The sequence below is a fragment of the Epinephelus fuscoguttatus genome, linkage group LG19 (assembly GCF_011397635.1).
Source record: "Epinephelus fuscoguttatus linkage group LG19, E.fuscoguttatus.final_Chr_v1".
NCBI lineage: Eukaryota > Metazoa > Chordata > Actinopteri > Perciformes > Serranidae > Epinephelus > Epinephelus fuscoguttatus.
The window spans coordinates 20,598,564-20,615,537 of record NC_064770.1 but is presented as its reverse complement, the minus strand read 5'-3'; the positions used below and the strand labels follow the sequence as shown (position 1 = coordinate 20,615,537).

At 40.6% G+C, this 16,974-nt stretch overlaps 1 protein-coding gene across 3 annotated transcripts in view; it reads right to left on the bottom strand.

Annotated features, from left to right (window-relative positions):
* The window catches only part of camsap3 (calmodulin regulated spectrin-associated protein family, member 3), a 35,649-nt gene extending 22,458 nt beyond the window's left edge, over positions 1-13,191 (bottom strand). For all 3 annotated transcript variants that reach the window (XM_049561795.1, XM_049561797.1, XM_049561796.1), the window contains exons 1-2: positions 12,684-13,191; positions 562-824 (exon numbers count right to left, since the gene is read on the bottom strand). In XM_049561795.1, the coding sequence (XP_049417752.1) occupies positions 562-824; positions 12,684-12,816 (396 nt within the window). In that variant the 5' untranslated portion in view covers positions 12,817-13,191. The remainder of the gene's footprint in view (positions 1-561; positions 825-12,683) is intronic.
* Between the last annotated feature and the right edge of the window lie 3,783 nt (positions 13,192-16,974).

Here is a 16,974-nt window from a genome sequence, read left to right as displayed (position 1 = left end):
TCTCTTGATTTAACTCACTGAACCAGCCCAGAGTATTCTCTCAACACAGAATCTTAAGTTTCACGAGAACTGTTTAGCTATTGTTCTGATCTGAACGTCTATTGAATCTAGACTCTCCCTCCTCCTCACACCCTGGAATTAAAGTAGTCATCCCTTGAGTCACCATGACTGCCCTCGTCCTAGCAGCTGGATCCACTCATCCTCTGGGATCAGCTAGGGGCAGTGTGAGGAGGGGGTAGGGGCAGGATTGAATGAGTGGGGGTCTTTTTGATGTCCTTTAATCCCTAGAATCAAAGCATAAACAAGCCCCTATATCAACAACCAAGCCCACTCGACCTCTTTTGCTACAGACTCCCGGATAGCAGAGCATCTGGTTCCATGGGAGGAGACTTTCACTCCTTGGGGCGACAGAGAAACAGGAAGCGGTTTCTACTCAAACAACAGTTCTGACATTTCTTTGAAACAATCCTCTCAGGCCACTACCAACAACACTGACTGCCAGACTAGTGTGGCGTCAACACCTAAGTGTTTACTGTTCCCATAGCCGAACCATAACGTTACCATTTTGATGGGTTTATGCCGGAGGTCAGCATCAGTTACTGGTTTGTCCTGGTCTTTGGAGACTATGCCTCTCTGAGTGAGGAGCTGCAGCAGGGCGACATTATCTTTGGGCTGTGCCTCGGCTCCGGTGACCCCCAGTAACAGGCTGTAGGTCCGGCAGTAGAGCTCCGAGGACTGCAGGAGGCGCGTGACTGGCGGTTTAAGGTGCTCCTGCTCATACTGGTCACAGTAGAAGGGGTCGCGCAGGTCTACAGGGACGTTTTCTGCCAAGGGACAAAGACATACAAACACAGTTTGATAAGTTCCTGGAGCAGTGGTGCTACTTGAGAACTGTTTGCTATGATGATTTGTGATCCTGTATCTATTTTCAAAAACACTGTAACGATATTTAACTGTTTAGATTTTTTTTTTCTCAATCTGTTTACTTAAAGAATCCCGCAAGCACATTTATTTAATATTTTTACTGATATAGGCATATGTTAATTCCTTTTCTCAGACTGCACAAAAAGGAGTGCTATGATGATGTTGGATGATACGAGGGCTGTGATAAATACAAATGCAGATCCCACTGTTCTGAGTGTATACAAAAGTACACTTTTTTAAAGCATACAGTGGTGTGCTCTTTATACTGTTATTAGATTTAGAAAAAATACAGAATCACAATACATCGTAATATACTAAATCATAACCCCTATATCGCGCTATGTATCATGAAGCCAGATTCTTGCCAACACAAAGCGCTAATGTGTAGATGTATAAATAGAATGAAGTTCCATATGTTTTAATCTTGGCCCGTTCTTCAGTCAGAGATCATCTTGTGTGTGTTTTACTGTCGCTGGCGTGGAAACCTGCAGCGTGCCAGGTTTGGTGGCAGATTAAGACAACTGGTGCATACCCTAGAGCTGTAATCATGTGAGTGAGTAGAACGGAGCAAGCATCAAGGTCAGTGGGGCATGCAGAGCTCAGAGGTTCACATCTGCAGATTACAAGATGCTCCGTCCCTCGTTCCTTCACTCTTTTTAAAGCCTTTGCTTAATTTTTGTGCAAAGCTTCAGTGAAAATTGCTCTTACAGATCTCCGCAAAGATGAAGGAAATCTCACAAGCAGAAATAAGCAACCTGATTAAAGCCTGCAGCCTCAAAACTACGAAGAGGCTTCAGTGCTAATGTTTGGGGGGGGTTTCCACTTTCCTGGCCTGGTAAGTGGGTCAGAGGGTCAAAGTTAATGTTGACTTACCCCTGTACAAATTGTCTTATTTATTAATGGTTATCAACCAATCCCACTTGATCTGCCAAAACATAGTTAGAATTTAACACCACCTGACTGAACTCCTGTTACAAGGATAACTGAAATGTTGGCTTGCATAGCTCACAAACTTTGTCTTTACTAGGGCTGCAAAGGTGAAACTATAGCAAGCTGCACCTTGTCAAAATAAATCAAAACCTTTATGACTGCACCATGTGGGAATTTAATTTGAAAGGACTGACACAGGAAATGGCCACGCTCAGCAGTCAGACAGGAGTCATGTTACAAACGAATCAGAGCCAACAGATATCTTTACTTTCTTCTGTAAATATTCAGTTTGATAAATACGGAAAAGTTGATCATTTTAGTGCAGGGCTACCCAGAGCTTTACACCTGTCCCACAGACGATAGGCCTACACACTTATAAACAGCAGCTGGAAGAAGATCAGCTCTGCACTCAGGATTTCAGGTAAATAGGCTATACGGTGCTTGTTAAGCAACCTGCTGCAGCGCTCTTAAAAGCTGGCACAAAAAAAGCACAAGAGTAGTGCCAAGAGCCCGACTTCGCATTTTCCAAGCGGTTAAAGATACAGCATGTGTACGGCCCCTAATTTCGAGGGCTGGTACCTGAGGTTATTCCACAGGCTAGTTAATAACATGTCGGGCAGGAAATCCAAAGTGTGGGATCATTTTGAGAAGGTGAAGGACGAACCCTAGGTGATATGTAAATTCATCTTCATTCGTCGACTACAAACATGACGTATCATCTGAAACATGTAAGTAGCTACATGCCCATTAGCCACTTAGCACAATCATTACTGCTTTGCCGACAGCGTCATTAACAGGTGGCTCGCTCAGTGTGTGACGTGCACTGGTAGATAAAATATAGGCCTATATTAATGAAGGTTCATTAGTACAGTTTTGTATTTCTCTGTAATGTAGCACAGTGTTAACAATGCTACTGATACTATTCTTTCTTACACCTTCAACTCAAACCATTGTGTTGCCCTGCCCAAAATATATCATTTAATAATTAAATTAACATTGGGGTGTCGGTGGCTTAGTGGATAGAGCGGGCACCCCATGTACAAAGCTGCTGCGGCTGAAGCCAAAAAAATATCTTTAAAAAAATAAATAATAATAATAATAATTAAATTAATATTATAAACATATGGGCGACTAGTCAACTAATGGCCCTAAATGACGACTACTGTTCAACTAGGAAAATTCTTAGTCAGGGGCTGCCCTAGTCTTTACCCACCGCCATTTTCTCGTGAGTGCCAGACTGTTACAGTCCATGTTAAACTCCATAAAAAAACTATGTGATGAAATTTTTTTTCGTTCCGCTTGCCCAATTGAGCAAGTGAGTTGCTACATTTACTAGTCCAACATGGCATTTTACCTGCTCCAGGCAATTGGGCAATCCTTATTGCTGAACCCTACAAAAGCAAAGTAAAAAACTCAAATTCTGTCTCAACTCAGACAAGTATCGAGGCAGTGTGCTGCACTCACTACGAATGACTAGCTGAAATTTTTTAAAGAATCTGTTCAAGCTGGTCTTTAAGATCGCAGCAAACATTATTCTAAAAAAACAAATGCTAGACACACCCTCTGTGAAACTGGTTTTCCTGCATCCAGACTAAACCAGCAGCAAACTCAATAGCGTGTGTCTCTGTGCAAACACACTGGAATAAGCGTTAAAGGGCCTTTGGGAAAAAAGTTGTCGTGCTGAAATACCAGCAGTCTGGCTGAAAAGAGAGCAGAGAAACTTATGAGTGCCTTAGACTAAGCCTAACAGAGAAACAAAGGGGTTATTACAAGGGAGGTGTCACTGTGTTGCTGTATCATTATAACGTCATGTAATGGATCCACTGACAGCAGACAACAAAACAAAACGCCCAGCTTCAGAGGTCAGACAATGCCCTGTTCGCTCTCACTCTCACTCCACGATGACTATAGATGTCAGACAATATTGTCAGTCACGCCACATGGTGCGTTTTGTTGTAAATATGCTCCCGTGTGCCAGAACAACAATGCTTACTTTACTGCTGTAAACACTGAGACACACCCACCAAAATGTACACCTTTGACCATAGCTCAGCGTATTTACATAATACATGTAAAAGAAAAAAAAAAAAGTCTTCCCACGATGACGTGTTAAAAAAAAAAAACTTGCCCAGAAGGCAAAGCAGGATGCAAATGCCACAACTCAGCGAGATGTGAGAGATCGATATGAGCATGATTTCCATATGAGACAGTCTCACCATGAATGATGACTTTGTGTCACATGTCACAGAAACAAACCCAGTGCAAACTTCCAAAACTGTGTACCTGCACAAAAATAGCACCAATTACAGAATAGAGCACACAACTAGTTAAAAACCTAAAGGGAATAGGAGGTAATAAAAAGGTTGACCAGTTAACCCTTAAGTTAGGAGTGATCTCCCTGCTTCACTCACCTGTGCTAATAACATGTTAATAAACTTTTGACTTTTGCCTTCTTACTCAACAGCAGATAAGCACTGACCCTATAACCTGTGAGAGTGACAGAGCGACTGTTGCTCCAGTTTATGCAAACACACAAGCTTGTGTTTTTAATCTAAATACTTCCCTGGAGGTCTATTGATGCCAACGTTATGGAGAGATCACATTCCTTTTTGCTTGGGCTTTATTTCATGTAAAGTAAAGAGGTTCGAGCAAGCACACTCTGGAGATTTTAACCAAGAGACTTAGTATTTTCAACCTGGACCCTATTTTCTCATGTTTTGTGTCTATGTGACTAACGGAAACAGCATTTGTTAAAAATTGGTGAAGTATTGAGCAAGAGTGCTGCACCCAGCAGCTGCAAACAGGCTGCAAAGTAATCCTATGGGCCAAAGCGCAGCGTCAAAAAGTGCTTGTTGTTGCGCTGACAGCTTCAGATTGTCATCGTAAATGTCTGATAACATTATGGAAAGTGTCACAACAGAGAAATAAAGCATTTTTCTTTACCTTTTGTTTGATCTGATCTGTTTGTTACTGTGTCAAACCAAGTCTCACTCAAGAAGGAGTCACATTCTGCCATCTCACGAGAGCTGTTGTTGAGTTGTTACAAGAAGACAATAAACAGACCACATCTACGCTAAAAAATGTTCATTTTGAAACAGGGTTTTAAAACGAAAACAGTCTCTGTAAACACAAGCGTTTTAGCACTGTTTAAGAAATAGTCTCCGTCTATATGACCGCATGACCATTCACGCGCACTGGGCACTTAACGATGTAGACAGAAGGCAGACAGTCTACTATGTAGTTGGTTGCTTAGTTACAGACAATATTACAGAGAAGGCAAAAAGTAAGACCAGAGTTTTCTTTGCTTGGACCAACGAAGAGGGGGAAGTGTTCATGAAAGCAACATAAGTATAAGGCGGTCAAAGAAGCAGAGCACATAGAGTGCCGAAGTCACGCCCCTTCCAGTGAAGCTCATGGGATCTTAGATCGGAAAAAATATGAATGGCAGTGAATGAGGAGAGAAATATTATCTTTTGGTCCCGTTTGAGTTGTGACATGAAATCCAAATATGTCGTTAATGAATTTAAAACATAAATTTTAAGGTCAAGAAAGTCATACTTTGTGGTAAAACTGTTGAGATATAAGCTTTTGAAAAAAAAAACGTAATTAGAAAAACTACACTGGAGGCGGTCGCGTATGTGGCGTCATAGCCTTGGCTCGCTTCCAGCAGCTTGGAGTGACTGCAACCTGGCACAAAACACACAGATATCTTCAATCATAAATCGATTAACCATAAAACAGTGGAATTTCAGCGGGGAGGCCAAGCTGCAGAAAGCAAGCGAAAGCTATGACGTCACATACGCGACCTCCTCCTTTGTACTCTTGAGTCTTTCTAATTAAAAAGCTTATATCTCAACAGTTTTACCACAAAGTATGACTTTCTTGACCTTAAAATGTATGTATTAAATTCATTAACAACATATTTAGATTTCATGTCGCAACTCAAACGGGACCAAGAGATAATACTGCTCTCCCCATTCACTGCCATTCATATTTTTTCCGATTTAAGGTCCCATGAGCTCTAGCGGAAGGGGCGTGACTTCGACACTCTATTGGGAGTCGTTGCAAAGCTATGACAGTGACATATCAGAGTGGTACCAGGAGCATTATCCATCACTGGAGGAAGCCATGACAATAAGAAGATTGGCGCTACCTTCACAAGAAGGATGAACTCACAAAAGGTATGAAGGCCTAGCTTTAGTGTTTTGGCTTGATATGTTGTGACCGACAAGACCCAACTGGGAAGTGAATATGGGTGTCTGCAACATCATTTTAAATCTCTCTGCTTCCACACATCCAGACTGAAATGCACCCTGGAGTTTTCAAACTAAAATGGGGTCAGCAGTATTTCAAAGGTCTTGGGTTTTGAGGTTCCAAAACACCAGAGTAGTGTGAACTCTCAGCATGAACGAAACAATAGTTACATGTTTTAAAATGAAAACATATTAGTGTGGATGTAGCCTGCCAATTTCTCTGCAGTAGCGCTGCACTATTATTACACAAAAACAGCCAAGAAAGAGCACAGCGGCATTTCAGTAATGAGCTCATACACACAATATTTAGTTATGCTAAACTGCATTAGCTATTGAAATGTACAGTGGAACCGGTGCAGCTTGCCATTATGGCTGCAGTCAGTTGAGCTGTGTTAGCTCCTCTCTGTCCTGACCTGCATTGCTTGATCGCCTGCTGATAACAGGAGCCATGTGTCCTTCTACTTCATTGACTGATTTAGCCGGCGTGCTGGTCATGTCATAGACATGACCACACGTGTCTGACAGTAATCAACAGACAGAGAGCAGCGACAATACATCCAAACAAACGCTGGTTGAAATCAGCCACAGTTTAAACCAAGCTGGCTCCTTTGGGTAAAAAAAGGTTCGACAAGACCCCAACCACGCACCCCTTCTCACTTCACATTTAAGTGGAACAATCAGCATTGCATTTCAAGAAGGTTGTCACAGTAACAGTGCACATTAAGTGGTTCTCACTGTTAATAACGTGGCACAGCGGTTTGCAAAATCTGCTGGATTTGATTTGAACTGTCAGGCTGCTAACTGGAACAACTCAACACAGATGAAATAATTAAGAAGAGCTCAGATATCGGTTAAAAATCCATTGGTGACATTTATTTTCTTATTATGCCACTTCTGGAGAACATTTTACAAATGAATAACTCAGCATTCATGTGTTTTGATAAGACTGTTGGCTGTGGGGCTATAAACATCCTCATCATGTGGTGGGAAGGATCAAACACAGATGATTATCCACTCTCATTTTTAGAACAAAGCAGGTACTGTGTGGTTGCCCCAAAATCTAGCAGTGGTGAGGGGGGCTATGTTAAAACCCTGCCCTACATGTGACCACTAGTTCAAAGTGAAATGCTAATGCCAACATAAACACCACAGCTTAGACGTCCCGGATTGTAGGAGATTGTCACTGGACCTGTCTACATGTTAAGACTGTATTATTTGTTTACAACTAAAAGGGAACTAAGAGAGCTCAGGCCTCTACCAAGGCCAAATGTCCTTGGCAGAGGGAAAAATAGTTTGTGTATCCTCCCCGTGACTTAGATCCGCTCTGAAACTTAATGGGTTCTTCTTTGAACTGAAGTGGAAACATAACCTCCTTGGCAAAGGTAATAATAACCCTGCCCAATATCAGAATATTTCATCAGCCAGCTGTAAAACATACAATTTTGCATTTCTCAAAATTAAACCTTCTCCCCGCAGACAAAATAATCGTGCAAATTAAGGTGCACATTTCCCAAAAGAATGAGTACAAATCTGTACCTGCCTACCTATTAGTAGTTGAGGAGTTTTAAATCAGATCTCAAGAAATGGCTGTAAAATAATTTGTAGGTATATTGGCTTGTAAAATGTACAAAATCCTCAATAAACTTGCAACTGCAGCTGCAACTGTACCATTCCCTTGGTGAATGGCTGAAGCTGAAAAATATACATATACATGCATGCAGTTCAAAGGTATACTGTGCAGGAATTGTCAACTACTGTCTGTAAACAGTATCAGTAGAGAAATTAACAGCCAACTTAGTGTTTCTCCTCGCTCTATTTGCATTTTCTCAGTGCTGTGTCCGTGATTTCTGCTTCCTCTTGGATACATGCTGCTTAAAGTCTGGTACCTGGTCACTACCTTTTTATAAAGTCCCGACCTCTCCTGCACGCTGTGCCCAGGAACACCCCGAACACAGCAAAATAAAATGAGGTCTGTACAATGAGTCTGTACATTGTATTTTAGGAAAATCCTGCATAGAATACCCTTAAAAATGCTTATGTGTTTGTGGAGTTACAGCAATGTACTGGTTTCAAGGTATACTGTGATATAAAAGTTGGCGGTTGTCATACTGTGTACATTTGTTCATCTGCGATTTGGAATAAAAAGTGCAGCTGGACAATGAATCCCTTTACTTTGGTTATTTTCTAAGGGGAGACTTTTTACACATACTTTGAGTAAAAAAAATGGTTTCAGTTTCAACTTCGTTTTCATTCCTTTATGGGTCATTCTGACTGATAATACTTTCTTTCTGTAATACTGTGATAACGTGAAACTGCAGTATTTTCTGAGACTGCTATCGTACCATGAAAATCTCATACAGTTGCAACCCTGTGTTTCATTAATGAACCAACGTATGACATTATGTGCTCAGAGGAACAAAGCATACTTTAAGCTCTACACATCAGGCGTCTCTCTTCTCCTTATACATTCAAAGGTGCACTTACCATACATATGCCATCCCTAACAGCCCTGTGTATCCTGTAACACATCATCACAGACAGTGCTCTTGTATTACATCAGCAACAGTAGCTTTAAATTGCATTAAAGGTCCAGTGTACACAGGAGCACATCCTATAGACAGAGAAAGCAATTACATTATGGGTGCTTGGGAGACTAACAGGACAACCTCGGATGACAAAGTGACAACGTGTGCAGGATGCATTCGTCTTGGTAAGTATTCGCCTTTCAAAGCTTATTCTGACCTCTGACCTCCTTGTGTGGTGCAGCAAATGCTTCTCTTACGGCAAAGTATCACATTATCTTAAAATACACTGATACACTGTACAAATCAGTATCTGTATCAAGGGTTTTACCCAAGTCTGGAAGAGTTTCAGACAGTATGCCAATATGACTTCCTACCTATTGAGTAAACAGAAAGAACAAGGCAACATCCTCCTCAGGTCCTTGTCCCTTGTTGACTCACCATAGTAACAAAGATTGGGAGAGGATGAGTAATCATTCCAACAGGATCTCAGCGTGATCCAAGCAGCTTTGTAGCTACGTGGAGCTAATTTGCTAAAGAAACTCATGTTTTGAAAGAATGCGGGTACAAGGCGGTAAAGTTTCACTCTGAGAAGCAAAAAAATATAGGCGAGGATACCAAAGAGACTGATGACCATAACAGGTAATGTGACTATGATTTACAAACAAGCAGAAATTATATAAGTAGTGTTAACGAGAACAACAAACAAACGAATTTGCTTATGCATATGGGAGGACAATTTAAAAGGTAAAAACCTGAATAAAAGAGGAGAAGCACATTAAATCCAGATACTTCTGCATTCCAGGGCTCACTGAACAGTTTGGTGAATATGAAAATGACGTGAATAAAATGCTACACCCTTCTCAGACACCTGATCTCAACCCAGTTAAACACCTATGGAAGATTCTGGAGCAACGTGTGAGACAACTCCGTCCACCACCATCTCCATAAGACTAAGTTATATAAACTTTCATCTTCATATTACTGACGTCTGTCTCTGATGGTTTCCTTTTATTATATCTTGCTATGTTTGCTTTTCTTTCTATCTGCTGTACTCAGGTACATATATAAATAATATAAATATATAAATGAGGGAATATCTTGTGGTCGAATAGTGCTCATCCCTCCAACAGAGTTCCACAGACTTGGCAAGGTGCACTGAAGCTGTTCTGGAGGCTCCAGGTGCCCTGACTCCATACTAACACACGTCATGGTGTTTCCTTTAATTTGTCACCCATCATATCATCCTTATAAACATGTCAGTTTACATGAACACCTTACTAAAGCGTACAAACTGGTGAATCAAGACTTTCTGGTCTCATTTAAATGCAAAAGGTACGAGTCATTCTTAAGTGATCCATGAAGTCATCTGTCTCAAAGACAAGAGCTGATCATTAATCATCTTGAGACATCCTCGCCTAACCACTTTTAATTCTGCTAGATGGAAAACATATATTCTTAAATTGCATGTCCAGGGTTTACAAAAGAGCCTAAGACATTGTCTCGCAATAATCTGCCAAATATCTGCCAAAAGTCTTTACATACATATAGCCTTACAAACCCAGATTCCAAAAAAGTTGGGATGCTATGTAAGGCGCAGAGTTTCTTTCTCAGGATTCTCAAGCAGGTGCTCAAAAAATCTTCAAGCTTTAAAGACTGTGTGTGCAACCAATGGCCTCTTCACGTATAACTACTACAATAAATTACTACTGATAGTACTTTTCTATTTCTTTATCAGTGTGGATGTACTGAGTTAATAAATCTGCACTGATTTATTGAGTTAATACCGATGTCTGATCTATATTTCATATGAATACCTTACACAGCGTCCTAACTTCTTTGGAATCGAGGTTGTGAATGTGCAAAATACGAATAACCATTTATGTGCCAAGAAGAGTAAAATTGTATCTACAACATATATGAACTACAAATGGTGGGGAGGGGGCAGACCTCTTCCAAGGCCAAATGCCCTACCTCGCGATGTTAAAGGAAGTAAAAAAAAAAAAAAAAAAAAAAAAAGTGTGTATCCTCCCTGTGACAACAAACAAACAAACAAAACAAACACTGGTGGTAAACGACACTAACCAATTACAGTATATTAAAGCATGTAATGAGGTTTCATGCTGGTTCTTAATATTATTATGAAACTCCAAACATAATGTTACCAGGCGGATCAAACAGAGTCTATAGGCAACACCCACATTGTGTGCCGCCTATTACTAGAGCAAGGAACTGTGGAGATGGCATGCTCTCCTTTCCTCTCATAAAGGATGTTTCAGTGTTAAGCTATAGGAGACAGGAAAAATAATCACAGAAGCTCTGTTCTTTGGCATTTGGAGAAACTGTTAAGGTTAGGCACGGCTGTTTATTTGCCTTTTTTTGGAGATTAATTATACTATATGGGTTTGGTTGTAGTGAAGACGAGGGTCACAATTTGTATGGACTTTGTTTAAAACAGTATTTTGTGAACTGGTTTTCCTCGCTTCTAGCCTTAAACATTTTGGTGCTACAGTAACATAGGTATTCCAGTCCAAGCCTGTAAGCAGCTTTCGGATTATCATGATTGCACATGGACTCATTTTAGGGTAACCTATATAGAGCAAGAGATCCTTTTTGATTGACATTTTTTTTTACATCATTAGGCCCTTACAGGCTCCCATAGAAGCTACTGTCTATGTGAAAGTCCATTTTGCATTGCAAAGACTCAGAGATTAAAAACGTCGCCTATTGTTATCATTAGGTTAATTGACCTGGAGGAGCCGGAGGACCAGATGACCCGGTCTGGCTCCTGCTGTGCTATCTGTTATTCTGCCCAGCTGAGTTTATGGGAAAACGTGATGATGTCATCTTGACTTTGCAGTACGGGTGATTAAGACAAAACTACACATGGACACAGTCGTGGTCCTTCCTGTATCTTTGCATGGAGAGTGACTTTGACCGGAGGGCGTGGTTGAGTGGTGCTAAACAGCAGCACACAGAAGCTGCAGCAGCCTCCAGTCCTGGATCCAAGACCTGCCTGGGATTGTGAAACACACAAGTCAAAAAGAGTAAAGCCAAAACTGAGTGTGTGATTCAAACCTTAACCATTAACCTCCAAATGAGCATTTATTTACATCCACATCCCAGGAATGAGTATGTGTTTAAGATTAGTTGGACAAAACAGTGCCCTTTCAGACTATTATGTGTGCTCTTCTGGTGAAATAAAGTTAAAATGAGAAGAAAAGGGGCACGCCTCTCTCAAACAGGACTGTTTCACTGTCCTCTTCGTGAGATCTAATCTTTACCAGATAGGACTCAAAAACAAAGAGACTTGCTATCACCTCAGGGTCAGGAGCTGACGCTGTTCTTAGACAAAACCTTAGGCAAAACCATGTCTTATGATTCGTATGACAAAATTATCTTCTTAGGTGGGTGTGTTTTTGCATCATGGTGGCTGGATGGGTTCTCACAAGCGCCTCTTGAGGTTTGAGGATAGTGGAAGAAACCCCCCCCGTCAAACTGCTCAAGGATTTCAGTCTTTTCACTCAGTGAACAATGAGTCATTTCCATGCAGTTATTTTATCCTGGTTATGAATTGCAGAGGAAACTGGTGCTCATTTGGTGCTACTGGGGGCTGTTAGAATGATACTGGAAACCATCTACGCCCCATGTGCTGTGTCTGTGTAACCGGATTAAAAACATACCCAGCAGCCTGCAATTTGTGCATGAAGCCTGGCGACAAAATGGGTTAGCGTGATAAGGCCTAGGGAGGAGGCCCGTTTCTCTGACACACACACACACATATAAAAATGTGACCACACACTGAGGGAGAACAAATGACATGTGTCAGAGTGACAAAAACCGTGCATGCCCCCCCCCTTTCATATGCTGCTCTTTGTGCTGAAAATCGCTGAGCTATACACACACTGTAGTTTACCTACATGCATGTGCTTGTCGCAACCCTGCTGAGAAAAATCCAAATATACAGCCGGTCAACAAAAGGATGGTGGTCTGCATGCGACCTTACTAAATGGCATTACAACTCACCAGGCCCGCAGCCTGAACTCAAACCTACCTGCACTGCCGTAAGACTTTGCCAGTAGCCATCCGACACTTGCGCATATTTTTGCTTTAGTACAGTCATACAAATCCAATGGCTTAATGTCTGGGACCACAAAAGTCTTCCTCGTGTTGGGAGAGTCCACCATAGCGAGTCTGTAAAAAATGGGAAGCGGTGCTGGCAGAAAAAACGCTACAAGACAGTATAAAAATATTCAAGCAATCATTTTTAGCTGACTATTCCAGCCGACAGGGGCTGCTGGGAATACGAATGTGGGTAAGGGTTGTGTCGGGAAAATATCCGCCCCGGAGCTGCTCCCAAGCCACTTAATGTCCTTTTCTTTGCGGTTTTTGGAGGCGAAGTCCTGTTAAATCATGCCTTACGACCAAGCAAAGCCCCAATCCGCCGGGTTGTGAGTGAAAACCGGACAATTCCCCTCGTTTATGCCCTTATTCGTCCGCATTGCTGTGTAGTCAGTTCCCTGAACGAAGCTCCACTGAGAGCCCCGTCGCTGACTGACTACCAGGTGCTCCACACTGGCATCACTCACTCATCCCGCCGGCCAATAGGATTTGAGCTCGGGCAAAGGGGGCGGGATCTCCCTGTGTGAACACGGACAGCAGGTGGAGGTGTGGTGTGACTTTTGCTACAGGTTCATCTGGCACACACACACACACACAGGTGAACGCCTGAAGGGGCACTTTTTAACTGGGAACCTCTGTACAGGGTCTGTGCCCAGTAGGCCCCTTAAATATTCCACCTATATCTGTCTTTAATTTTCAATTCATAGAAAGAGCAGGAGAGCAGTCAGGACAGTACACAATGTGGGGTACAGGGAACACACTGTTTTTAAAGTCACGTGCATTGACATTTTTGGATCTGGTCAAATTTAAAACTGCAATAATGATTGTTAATTACCGTTTGAAAACGTTTGAAACCTGAGCGAATTGGCTTGATTTTATTTTTCAGAAACTTGGTTAGAAGGCAATGAGAGATTCACGAAATGGCCCGAACACTGGCAAGATATTAAGTAAAGTAAATTTAGTAACCCAGAAACTACCCAAAAATAAGCTATTTTTATAAACAAACAAGAAAAGTACCTAAAAATAGTCAAAAAAGAAAGATAAAAAACAAGAAAATTACCTGAAAACAGACAAAAAATAAAGATAAAAAACAAGACAATTACCTGAAAACACACCAAAAAAAAGATTAAAAAAACAAGAAAATTACCTAAAAATAGACCAAAAAAGAAAGATAAAAAATGAGAAAATTTCCTAAAAAAAATAGACAAAAAAAAGATAAAAAAATCAAGAAAATTTCCTGAAAATAGACAAAAAAGAAAGATAAAAAAAATCAAGAAAATTACCTAAAAATAGACAAAAAAGATAAAAAAAAAAACCAAGACAATTACCTGAAAATAAGCAAAAAAGAAAAGTAAACCCCAAAACCCCATAAAAATTACCTGACAAAAATTGCTAAATATTAAATGAAATAATATCTACATCTATTTTCTGTAATATAATTTTAGATATATTTAGAACTTGACATTTCCCTTGTTATTTGATAATTTTCTAATAAACCTCATTGCTTGCAGTTTTTGTACTGGAAATTATCTTTGGCATAATTTTGTTAGTTCTTCATAGCATAGACATGGATTTTAGGGAGGTGATGCAGGTCAACATAAATTGATGCATAAAAATCTGGGGGAAGACCCTAAACCTCCCATATCACATGTACCTCAAATGCTGAAACAAAACCTATGCCCTTACTTCATAGTTGACACTGTAACTTAACGGGATGCTGTCGGGCTGGTTTAAATAAAGTGGTGACTTGCCAGGATTTTATAGTAATGCTGCAATACTACAACTGTCACTAAAGTCACTACAACTGCATCCACCTGTGTAGTTCCTGTAATGTCTGCATTTACATTTAAAAAAGTTTCTCATTTTGGTTCCTCACACTTGAAAGCTGGAAGAATCGCGGTCTACGTTGTAGTACAAGAGTCGCAGACTGTAAAAATGTAGGCTTTTACCTTTGTGATTTCGTTATCTCAAGTTGATGACCCTGGTTCAAAACCTTTCAACATCAGCCCTGCTGCACTGACCTGGGCAAACTCCATCAGCCTCAGGGGTGCTGCTGTAAATGACCCTGACCTCTGACCTCATGCAGATGAAAAACAAAGAAAAAGCTCAGACCTAAGACCACTGAAGCACCACATTATTGATTTTTGGAAAGCTATATAAAAGACATTTCTTAGCTTTTATATACCAGATACCAGTTCAGAAAATAGTTACTGTACAGATACGGACATTTAAGAGACTGTCATAACCATGACAACATGAAGTAGCCTCAAGTAAATACTGCTACATTTGTCCTGAAATCATATAGCCACATGCAACATATACATGTTTATTATTCCTGTATTTGTTCTTCTCTGTTGCCCAACAGCATGAAAGAAAAAAAGCCAGGCATACAGTCAGGTCCATAATTATTTGGACAATGATACAGTTGTCATCATTTTGGCTCTGTACACCACCACAATGGGTTTTAAATGAAACAATGAATACCTGCTTAAAGTGCAGACTCTCGGCTTTCATTTAAGGCTTTTTTCAAAAATGTAGTATGAACTGTGTAGGAATGACAACCATTTCTTCACACAGTCCCCCAACTTTAAGGGCTCATAAGTATTTGGACAAACTAACATAATCATCAATTAAACAGTCAGTTTTAATACTTGGTTGCAAATCCCTTACAGTCAATCACTGCCTGAAGTGTTGGACACATAGGCATCATCAGATGCTGGGTTTCTTCCCTGGTGATGCTCTGCCAGCCCTTTACTGCAGCCGTCTGCACTTCCTGCTTGTGTTTTGGGTGTTTTGCCCTCAGTTTTGGCTTCAGCAAGAGAAACGCATGCTCAGTTGGATTCAGGTCAGATGATATGACTTGGCCATTGCAGAACATTCCACTTCTTTGCCTTAAAAATGTCTTTGGTTGCTTTTGCAGTATGCTTCAGGTCAATGTCCATCTGCACTGTCAAGCATCGTCCAATGAGTTTTGAAGCATTTAGTTGAATCTGAGCAGATAATGGTGCCCCAAACACTTCAGCTTTCATCCTGCTGCTCTTCTCAGCAGTCACATCACCAATAAATACAAGAGAACCAGTTCTGAGGGCAAAACACCCAAAACACAAACAGGAAGTGCAGACGGCTGCAGTAAAGGGCTGGCAGAGCATCACCAGGGAAGAAACCCAGCATCTGATGATGCCTATGTGTCCAACACTTCAGGCAGTGATTGACTGTAAGGGATTTGCAACCAAGTATTAAAACTGACTGTTTAATTGATGATTATGTTAGTTTGTCCAAATACTTATGAGCCCTTAAAGTTGGGGGACTGTGTGAAGAAATGGTTGTCATTCCTACACGGTTCATACTACATTTTTGAAAAAAGCCTTAAATGAAAGCTGAGAGTCTGCACTTTAAGCAGGTATTCATTGTTTCATTTAAAACCCATTGTGGTGGTGTACAGAGCCAAAATGATGACAACTGTATCATTGTCCAAATAATTATGGACCTGACTGTATGATGGTCACATTATCAAGGAAGGGATAAATTAAATAAGAACTACTTACATCAGCTTGTGATTAAATAATCATTTAGTGTCTAGTATCTAACAGCAGAAATGTCAGAATCCTGCAGATGTGTTAAGCTGCTTATATACCTACTGCACCTTAAAAGTAGCTTGAAGTATATATAACAAAGTTGAAATGAGAGGAACAGAGTAAACATAGGCTACTTGTACACTATGTAAATCTATGCAGGCCGTTTCCTTCCAGTTGTTTTTGAAGTGCTGTTTCCAGCAGCACCATCCACATCGGAAAACAGAAATCTCAAGAGTGCCTCATCACATGATGTTGCTCAAAGTTCCACAAGCACTCCAAGTGCTCCACTGCAGTAACTTTGTAAGAGGATTACCTCTCAGCTATTTTAATCTAATTATGAAAGAAACAATTTCTTCCAAGTACTTTATTATTTCATTTAACTCTTGCTGGATGGTGACAATTAAAGCATGAGGCATCTTGAATACTGATGTACATCTATATGACATTAAATCTTAAAAGTGATTCTCCCTGGAAACATACATTGCACATATGCGTTTCGTGATGTCTGACTAAAGGAGTTTTGCATCCTTACACAGCGAAAGTGAGATTTGAATGCTTCACTCTTCTTTCAATAAAATGTTCCTTTCAAAAGAACGTCCTTCTCTTTTCTCGGGTGCATTTTCATCTGCCAGATTAACATCACCGAAC